The following is a 10,743-nucleotide window of genomic DNA, read 5'->3' as shown; positions in this document are numbered from 1 at the left end:
ATTTTGTCCACAACACTATGTAGCTAATCTATATTGAATAACAGTGGCTCTTATTTCTTTTCTAAATGTAACCCACTGATTTAAATTGCCTCCTTCCCTGACCAGATAATTTAATTACCTTATATGGGTCTACTTGCAAATTAAATGCAATCACCTTTATGATAACTTTCCTCACCACCTTCTCTCCCAGTTTCCAGAGTTTCCTTCTCTAAAGTTACCATCCAGCTACTCTTTCCATATTTATTTACATGCATCATGTCTCCCTCATCAAAATGTAAGTTTTTTGAGGTAGGTAATGATTTTAATTTCATCTTTACATCCTTAGTTTTATCCCAGTACCTAGCAGATAATAAGCACTTAGAGATATACATAGGGGTATATGAGGACAAACCTTACTAGAGAAGCAATTTGTAGAAACAGGAGTATCAGGCAGGCACAGAACCAAGAGATAGTATAAGGTTTCAACACCTTATCAGAAAGAGAAAACTGGGACAGCTGAATTAGTACTTGATGCAGGATGAGTGACATTAGTGACTACATTCTCCATTATCAAGCTTCAGGTTACAGTTGCAACTCAGTGAGGAGTGTCTACATTGATAAAGGAGAAGGGACACTACCTGGGTATGGTCATAATACTGGAGAGAGAGGAGACTTTGCCCTCTTGGAGTATGGACCAGAAAAACAGGGACCACAACTCTCCCTGGATCATACAATTTTGGAAATTCCAAAACTTGAGGTCCCCAGAACAGCTGCTAATACAACAGGATATAAAAACCTGAAGCTCAGGACAGTTATCCCCATCACCAGAGGTAAGCAGAAACCACTCAAGCATAAAGTATGAAGAAAAGAAATAGGGAGAGGAAGTGAGAAAATAGCACCAAATCATCCTGAGCTTTAAAAGCCATTATATTAACAGAGAAGATCAAGACCCAAACTCAGGAAAATACAATAAAGTGAAAGTATCTACAAACAAAATTACAAAGAAAAAATACAGATTAGAAACAATTTCAAAAAATAATTTCTAAAAATGCTAAAGAAAAAGACAAAAAGCAAAAAATAAAATAGAATAAAATAAGGAAAGTAGAAGAAAATTACAAAAATAAATGAGTGCAATGAAAGAAACTTACAAAAAGAGAATAACTTATAAAAAGACACAAAACCTAACTGAAGAAAATACTCAAACATCAGAATTCAACAAATGGTAAAAAAAGGTACAAAACTTCATTGAAGAAAATGATTCCTTTAAAATTAGAATTTGTCAAGCAGAAGTTAATGACTTTATAACACATAGAATCAATAAATAAAGCTCAAAAAATTAAAAAAAATAAAAGAAAATGTGAAATATCTCATCAGAAGAACTACTGACCTGGAAAATAAATCAAGAAGATATAATTTAAGAATGATTGAACTATCTGAAAGCCATGAATAAAATAAAAGAGCCTAGATATCATATTATAAGAGTTTATACAGGAAAACTGCCTAGGTATTTTAGAACCAAAGGGCAAAGCTGAAATTGGAAGAATCCACCCATCACCTCCTGAATGAGATTCCAAAACTAAAACTTCCAATATTTTTATAGATAAATTCTACAGCTTCCTATTCAAGGAGAAAACACCCCAAACAGCCAGAAAGAAACAATTAAATGAAGTGGAGGATAATGTACTCAGAAAAAGTAAGTAAAATTAAATGGTTGAAAATAGATATTTAATGAAATAGAGGCTATAAAGCATTCCTGATGGAAGAACAGAGCTAAAAACAAAAGTTGACATTCATACACAAGATTTAAAGGAAGGATAAAAAGTAAAAACAAAGAGAAATAATAAGGAATTAAATGTCTTTAAGCTGTTTACAATTTAAATTGTTTAATACATGGAAATTTGATATATGTAATCCCTTAGAACATTATCATTAGCAGGGCTGTTAAATGAAGTCTACTTAGAGTGCATGAGCATTAGTCAATTATGCTGGAATGAACTGAAAAAAAATGAAAAGGGGAGAAAGAAAAGTGTCCTGGGAGATGGGGGTGGGGAGAGAAATAGTGGTGAAAATTATGCATATCAAAGAGGTGTACTGTGAAGAGATTTTATATTGAAGGGGAAAATGTGGATAGTGGTAATGTTTGAATCTAGGTCTCATCTTTACTTATTCAAAAAGGGAAGAAAGACAGAAATAGATACATAACATAAATATGGATATATACAGATATATAGATATGTCTATATAGATATATTAAATATGAATATATATGTAAATAGCTAGATAGATGGACAGATTCACACATATTCAGTTTACCAAAATGTGAAGTGAGAAGGGAAAGGGCTATAAGAAAGGAGAATGATAAAGGGAGGCCAGGTTAAGGGAAGCAAAATACACTTTTGAGGAGGGGATAGGGCAAAAAAAGTGAAGGATAAATAGAAGACAATAGAATAAAAGGAAATACACAGTTAGTAATCATAAATGTAAATGTGATGTGATGAACTCACCCACAAAACAGAGGCAGAGAGTAGAATAGATTAGAAAACAACATTCAACAACAGGTGTTTTCTAAGATATAGAAATGAAACAGAAAGACATACATAATATTACAGTAACAGGTTGGAAAAACACCGAATATGCTTCCACTGAAGGAAGAAAAAAAAAGTAGGAGGTAGATATCATAATCTCAAACAAAAACAAAAAAGAGCCATAATTAAAATATATAATCAAGGAAAGTATTATGTTAAAAGATGCCATACACAATCAAACAATATTAATATAAAAAGTATATGCACCGATGGTATAGAATCCAGATTCTACAAGAAAAAGTTAACTGAATCACAGGAAGGTAAAGTAAAACTGTATAGTGTGGGAATTCTAACAATAAAATATATAAGGAGAAAGTTAAGGAAGTGAATTGAATTTTAGAAAACTTATATGTGATAGACTTCTGAAGACTACTGAATGGGAATATTAATGAATATACCTTTTACTAAGCTGTATATGCTTTTTTCACAAAAATTGACTATTAGGCCATAAATATCTCACAAACAAATTCAGGAAAGCATAAATATTAGATGCATGTTTCACTTACAACAATGAAGTAAAAGGATAGATTAAAAATTATTTAGAAACTAAATATGTAATCTTAGTAAATTAGTAGACCAAAGAACAAATCATGGAAACAATCACTGATTTCATTATAGATAATCAAAACAAAGAGACAACATACCAAAATGTGTATGATTCAACCAAAACAATAGTTAGGGGTGAATTTATATCTCTAATTCTTATATCAATAAGAATTGAGAAAAAAAAAAACAAATCACGTAATGGGAATTGCATGTAAAAATCACCACTAAAAGGACAAATTAAAAATCACTTAAAATGTTAAAAAAAACACCAAAATGGAAATCTAGAAAATCAAAGAAGAAATTAATAAAATTTGAAGTAAAAATGTATTCATCTAAAACAAGATAAAATAAATTTAAATCACCACCTTCAAAAATTCAAAGCTTGAATATCCAACCCATGAAGATAAAGTTAAAGCAATTATTAGAATAAATTTTGCCCAAGTAAATGCCAATAAACCTGACAATCTAATAAAATAGATTAATATTTACAAAAACACAAATTTCCAAGATTAACAGGAGAATTTAAAATTTTAAGTAACCATATTTTTAGAAAAAAGAAATTGAACAATACATAAATGATCTCCCTAAGGAAAACATCCCCAGAAGCACATGGATTCACAAGGGAATTCTATCAAATATTTTAAAACAGTCATTTATAATATTTTATATACTCTTTGACAAAATGTATAAAAGAGTCTTACCAAATTTCTTTCATGAAACAAATATGGTTTTACATCTAAATCATGGAGGGAAAAAGCAGAAATAAAACTATAAATCATTTTTCCTAATGAATATTGCTACAAAAAAATATAATAGATTATTAGCAAGAGGTTACAAGCAATCTATCACAAAGTTCTTACACCAAGGAATTCAGAGCTAGTTCAGTATCAGGGAAAACATTAGCATAATTGAATATATCAACAGCAAAAAAATTATATGATCACCTCAATAGACATAAAAAATGTAAGACAAAAGAGTATCCATTCCTATTAAAAAGAGAAGAAACCATTGGAATAAATGGAACTTTTCTTAAAATGATTAGTAGTATCTATCTAAAACTTAGAATTAGCATTACCTATAATGAGCATAAACAAGAAGTTTTTCCAAAACAAAAATTGGTGAAGCAAGGATGTTTCTTATTATCATTAATTGCCAACAATGTACTATAAATGATAATTATAAAAATGACAAAAAATGAAATTGGAAGAATGAGATTAGACAACAAGAAACATAACTATCTTCTTTCCTTTTTTGCAAATGATTATAAGGGTATGACTAGAAAACCCTAGCAAATAAACTAAAAATATTAGTCAAAACACTTAAAAACTTAAACAAAGTTGCAGGATATAAAATGAACCCACATAAATTATTGGCATTTCTATGTATTACAACCAAAATCCATCAGGAAGAGGTAGAAAGAGAAATCCCATTAAAAAAAAACTACAGATAAAAATACCTGGAAGTCTACCATCCTCATATCCAACAATGAACTATATAAACTGATTATAAGCACTTTTCACAGAAATAATGATGGATCTAAACAAAAGGAAAAATTTTAATTACTCATGGTCAAGCACAGGCAAAATAATAGAATGAAAGTTCTCTAGTGCAATCAAAATTAGAATGGAGAAACAAAACTTAGGAGGGGAAAGTGGAAATTACAGCGTTTCTCTGATAAATGTCTCATTTCTCAAATGCATAGGGAACTGTGTCAAATTTATGAAAAAAAAGTCATTCCCCTATTGATAAATAGTCAAATGATAGGCACAGAAATTTTTCAGAAAAAGAAATCAAGGCTATCAGGGAACCGTGAACTGGTAAGATCAATCTGAGAACAATTTGGAACTATACCCCAAATTGTAAAAGTGCCCATACCACTTGACCCAGCAAGAACACTAATTGGTCTGTCTGCCAAAAAGATCAATGAAAAAGCAAAATGATTTATGTTTAGAGGTATTCTTTTTTTTTTTTGCTTTTTTTTGGGGGGAGGGCAATTGGGTTTAAGTAACTTGCCCAAAGTCACACAGCTAGGTTTTTTGTTTGTGTGTGTTAAGTGTCTGAGGCCAGATCCAAACACAGGTCCTCCTGACTACAAGGCCAGCACTCTACTCACTGCACCACCTAGCTGCCCTAGTGGTACTCTTAAAGAGAAAAAAAAATATCAAGGAGGAGAGCATCATCAACAGGGTTGAAGGAGACAAAGAAGCCAAGGAAAATAAGGACGGAGAAAAAGTATTTGACAATTAAAAGTTCAATGGTAACTTTTGGGAGAACAGTTTCACTAAATGATAAGGTCATAACCATGCAACAATCCCAGAAGCAGATTGAAAATAACTAGATCAGCAAAAACTCTGATTAAATCCTGCCTGAGACATACACTATTTTTGAGACCTTGGGAATGTTATTTAACCTCTCAGTGCTCTAGGCAACTCTGTTTTTTTTGGAGGGTACTTGGGATTAAGTGACTTGCCCAAGGTTACATGGCTAGTTTTTATGTTAATTGTCTGAGGCCAGATTTGAACTCAGATCCTCCTGACTCCAGGGCCTGTGCTATATACACTGTGCCACCTAGCTACCCCTCTAGACAACTCTTGAAAGGCAGAGAAGGTGACGATCTGAGTTGTAAGGGAAGATCAACAATTATGGAGACACTGAAACATTTGAGCATTAAAGTATTCATTCACTATAGCATGTGGTGATGGATATTTGATTTGAAAATTCAGAACAGTCTTATGAAATGCAAAATATCGATATTGCCAGGTATACTTGATTTAGAGGAGAAGGAATGGAAGATGAGGAAAGGGGGATGAGAAAAGAGAGATGGAAGAAAAGGATAAATCTCAGAATGGGACAGAAAAATGTTCCTTTCAATGAAAAGGTATTTAGGCTTGAAGGTGCAATCTATTCTTTAACACCTCTGTTTGAAAAAAGTTTCCTTTCTTTATATGACCTACATTTTCTGTGATCCAGTCAAAGTTTTATAATGTATAGAATCCAAGTTGTTTACAATGCACCTGGCAGCTTCAGTGGTATCTTTATTGAATCCAGAGGATATTGAACTGTTTGAACAAATGTCCAGGGGGCTCTGAAGAGATCTCTCTAAAAATACAGAGACAGGCTGGGCAAACACAAGTTATTGGACTTTTGTGAGCAATGACAGTTGTTTCATTTTTTTTTCCTTTGAGAGTTTATCTTTAATATTATGTGCACTGACACCTTGAGAATTTAAAATGTAAAATAAATTCTAAAGTATAATGAAAAGCAGCCCATACATAAATAAGCATTAGTGGAGTATCCACGATTCTCATCTGGGAACCTTTTTCTTTTAAGGAATGTTCTGTGTCTTTTACCATTTCTAGTTATTATATTTTAAACAATTCTATTTCCTTAAAGAGCATTGATTTAGGGCAGCAAAGTGATGCAGTGAATAGACCACCGGCCATGGAGTCAGGAGGACCTGAGTTCAAATCCAGCCTCAGACACTTAACACTTACTAGCCATGTAACCTTTGGCAAATCACTTAACCCCTATTGCCCTGCCTTCTACCCCTGCAAAAAGAAAAAAAAATAGAACATTGATTTAGTAAAATGAACATCTTCAAGTCTGATGGCTAAATTTCACATTATATTTGTTTTCATATTGGGTTTTTTCTAAACTTTTTCAGTGAGGATTTCACTGAAAGCCTGGATGATAGTGAGGTTATTTTGTCCATTCTAAGGATATTGATAAACATTGTATTATAGTTTGGGAATATTTGCTTTCTGCTATAAATCCCATTCATTAATTCTTTCTCTGTGTGTCTGTGTGTTGTCTTTGTGTCTATCTGTCTCTGTCTCTCTGTCTCTGTTTGTCTCTGTCTCTCCGTCTCTCCGTCTCTCTCTCTGTCTCTCTCTCTCTCTCTTTCTCTCTCTGTCTCTCTCTCTCACAACTTTCAGTGCATTTTGCATTTACTTATTTGTGTTAATATTATAATCCCCAACCCTCCACCCACCAAGGAAAAAATGTAAGCTCTTTGAGGAAAGGTACCAGTTCATTTTTGTCTTTGTATCACTTAGAACATCACCTAAGATGTAGGGGATATTCGACAAATATTTGGTTAATTGAATCATAGGATAATAAATTTAGAGATGTAAGAAAACTCAAAAGCTGGGTAATCTAATCTTGCCTTTTACACATTGGGTCAACTACATTGTATAGCAGATATCGAGAAAGGAAGATCTAAATTTAAATCCTCCCTGAGGGCTTTGACTGGGTGACCCTGGGCAAGTCACTTAACTTCTGCCTGTCTTGGTTCCCTCCATCTGTAAAATGGGGGTAATATAGTACCTTTCTCCGGCAGTCAATATTTTTAGAGTGTTGCAAAACTTCAAGTGCTATAAAAAGCTAGCTATTATAATGGAAGCAGACAGGTAGCATAGTGTCTAGAAATAGAACTAAAGTCAGAAAAACGTGAGTTCAAATCCTTTCTCAGACATTAACTAGGTGTGGGACTTTTGGCAAGTCATTTAAAATAAATAAAGATAATAAGACCACCTATCTCCCATATTTGTTGTGAAAATAAAATCAGATAATATTTGAGGGAATTTTGCATATCTTAAAGAGCCATATAAATACATATAAATAATAACTAGCTGTTACTAAAGAAGGAAGGAGGAAAGAAGTATATTTCAAGTACCTACTATGTGCCAGATACTGTGCTAAATAATACAAATAATATCTCACTTGACCCAACAACCCAATGAAGTCAGTGATACTATTCCTATTTTATACCTCAGGAAGTTGAGGTAGTTAGAGATTCACTGACTTATTCAGGTTTACACAGCTAGTTAAGTTTTTATGCAGTTTTTCAATTAGGTCTTCCTGACAATGTCTAACACTCTGTCCTTTGCTTCACATTGTTTTTGTTGTTGTGTTGTTGTTGTTAATGGTGATGATGCTGATGGTCATGGTGATGATGATGATAATTGACACCATATTAGGAAAATGAGACTCAAATGTGAAGTGACTTGCCCAGTTTGAGACAGGTAGAAAATCACAGAACTCACTTTTTCCTCCATCTTGGAGCTGTGGAGGCCTGCTGGAAACAGGGCTTCTAGAATAGCAAAAAGTCTGGAAGACTGTGGTCCAAGGCCATTTTTGCTGGCTACAAGAGAGGCCTACGAAACCAGAGGGAACATATGGCTCTTTTGAAAATTGAAGGCGTCTATGTGCGTGATGAAATTGAATTCTATTTGGGAAAGAGATGTGCTTATGTATACAAAGCCACAAACAACACAGCAACTCCTGGTGGGAAACCGAACAGAACAAGAGTTATCTGGGGGAAAGTTACTCAGGCCCATGGTAATAGTAGAATGGTTCTAGCCAAGTTCAGGAGTGATCTTCCTGCCAAGGCCATTGGACACAGGATCCAAGTGCTGCTCTATCGCTCAAGTATCTAGAATGAAAACTGATTAAATAAAATTAAACATTTATTGAAATATAAAAAAAATCACAGAACCCCGATATGAATCCATGTGTTATGACTCCATATACAGAGCTCTTAGCATGGTAAATATTCAATACAATAAATGTTAAGTATCCAGACTATATAAAGCACTGTTCTAGTCAATTAGTTCATAACATTACAACCTGATATTCAATTATTGAGTATATAATTCACAATTGAATTGTAAAGAAAATTAAAAGAGAAGGCCAAAATATCTGAATTTTATTTCAGGTTTTGCTAAAATAGTTGTGTGGCTTAGACTCATCATATCAAATTAATGGAAATATGGTCCTTCAACATTATAGCATTGTAGAAAATTCTTGAAGGGCAGACTGAAGGACCTACAAGACAATCAATTCCAACATCATCATTTAAGAATCTGAGTTCTTTGGAGTTTCTAGGCGGTGCAGTGAATAGGGCACTGGCCCTGGAGTCAGGAGGACCTGGGTTAAAATCCAACCTCAGACACTTAACACTTTCTAGCTGTGTGACCTTGGGCGAGTTACTTGGCCCCCATTGCCCTGCCTCCCTCCCTCAAAAAAAAAAAAAAAGAAAAAGAATCATTTCTTTCAGGGTATGGTGTCTTTGCCTTTTTTATTATGGATCCCCCAGTGTTTGGTACACTGCCTGTCACACAGTAATCATATTTCAATAGCAATGCATGTTGACTATTGTGCAAGCCTCATTTTACAGAAAAGGAGACTAAGGCATCTAGGCTGTGTCTTGCTCAAGGCTACATAGTCAAAAAGTGCCTGAAGTGAGATTAAAGCCAGCTTCCCTGAATAAAGAGCCATTCACTGATGAGAATAATATATTTAATGAAATCTAAATTGTCTAATTTATACCTAGGTTCTACCACAGTCTCACAAATGAGTCTAATCTCTCCACACTATGACTTCTCTAATGTGTATTTGGAGCTCATCATTGGAAGAGAGAAACCCTATTAGTTTCAAGGACATATTGTGACAAATTAATGACAGAGAAGAGAGAAGAAATTTCCTCTTTTTGGCCTCCCGTTTAGAGTGGCTGTAGGCATTCTTGATGTCCATAATATGGCCCCCACTTATAAACACAACAAAAATATTTTGGGACAAAATTTAATCATTTTCAAAAGGCATGTTGATAGGGAGTAGAATAGTCCTTATTTGTCTTTATTTTGTTTTTCTTAATATATGACTTCCATATAGATAAAAACTTAAATGACTTCTAAGCAAAGAGCCATACTCAATTTGCAAACTCTTTGGGGATAGATTCAATTCAGAAATGTCTAACAAAAATGATAAACCATTTGGCATGCAGTATGTTCCATCAAATTCTCATTGCAGTGACCATTTAAGGTTATATACACACATAATATTGTTCCCTTAGTAACTATTTAAATGCATATTAGTTCTTTCCCTCTTTTGTGTTGATGATAAAGAGCCAAAAATGCAGTTACTAAAAGAAGTAGAGAAGAGGTGGGATGTTTTTAAAAGAATGAAGATCATCCACTGTCTTCTCAATTGAAGATGTTTTTCTTTCCCTCTTTGCTTCATGTTTTCCAATTGCAAAATGCATATTTCTATGCCATTCTCTTTATTTAGAATCATAAATTCTCTTTTTAATAAAAAGAATGCTGGAGTTTAACTGAGAATGTTCATTTTCATCATATTTTATTAGAATAGCCTGGAAGGAATGCCAGCTGTTTAGACTTGACCAGGTAATGGTTTCTCAGAATGTCAGTAAGCATTTCAAAGCATCTCCTACAAGCATCATGTCTCCCACCATTCCCTTTCATCAATTTTACTACTAGTTTGTACCTATCCACTTTTTTCTTGTTTTACAATGCCACGTTTTTTCATCCTTCAATGTCAATTTATTTTGACACAAACTTCTGCTTATATTTGACCTTTGTCTTCTCTATGTTCACATCCCTACCTGTGGTGATTTCTTAGTGAACTATTTGGATCATGAATTGTCCCCTGTGGGAAACATCAAAACATGAATACTTACAGAGTTCAGAATGATTAAATTTCTACATCTCTCAGCACTGAGTCCTTTCTTACTGATTTTCCTTTTCAATTCTGGGAAAATTTTATTTAAGGCAATTGAAAGTTGTTATGTCGATAGATTTAAAGGAGAATCCTCCATTTTATGTTCCCATGTTGG

General features: G+C 33.5%; 1 protein-coding gene across 1 annotated transcript; it reads left to right on the top strand.

The window, feature by feature from the left end:
• Window positions 1–517: 517 nt before the first annotated feature.
• On the top strand, window positions 518–8,598 carry LOC138163685 (large ribosomal subunit protein eL33-like). The gene is made up of 2 exons (XM_069091093.1): window positions 518–835; window positions 8,207–8,598. Exons 1-2 carry the CDS (start codon window positions 518–520, stop codon window positions 8,546–8,548), a joined length of 660 nt encoding a protein of 219 aa, XP_068947194.1. The 3' UTR covers window positions 8,549–8,598.
• The last annotated feature ends 2,145 nt before the right edge of the window (window positions 8,599–10,743 follow it).

The sequence above is a fragment of the Petaurus breviceps genome, unplaced genomic scaffold (genome assembly GCF_028583685.1).
Source record: "Petaurus breviceps papuanus isolate PSGF00001 unplaced genomic scaffold, PetGlider_PUasm1.0 188, whole genome shotgun sequence".
Classification (NCBI taxonomy): Eukaryota; Metazoa; Chordata; class Mammalia; order Diprotodontia; family Petauridae; genus Petaurus; species Petaurus breviceps.
This window is presented reverse-complemented; position numbering and strand designations above follow the sequence as displayed.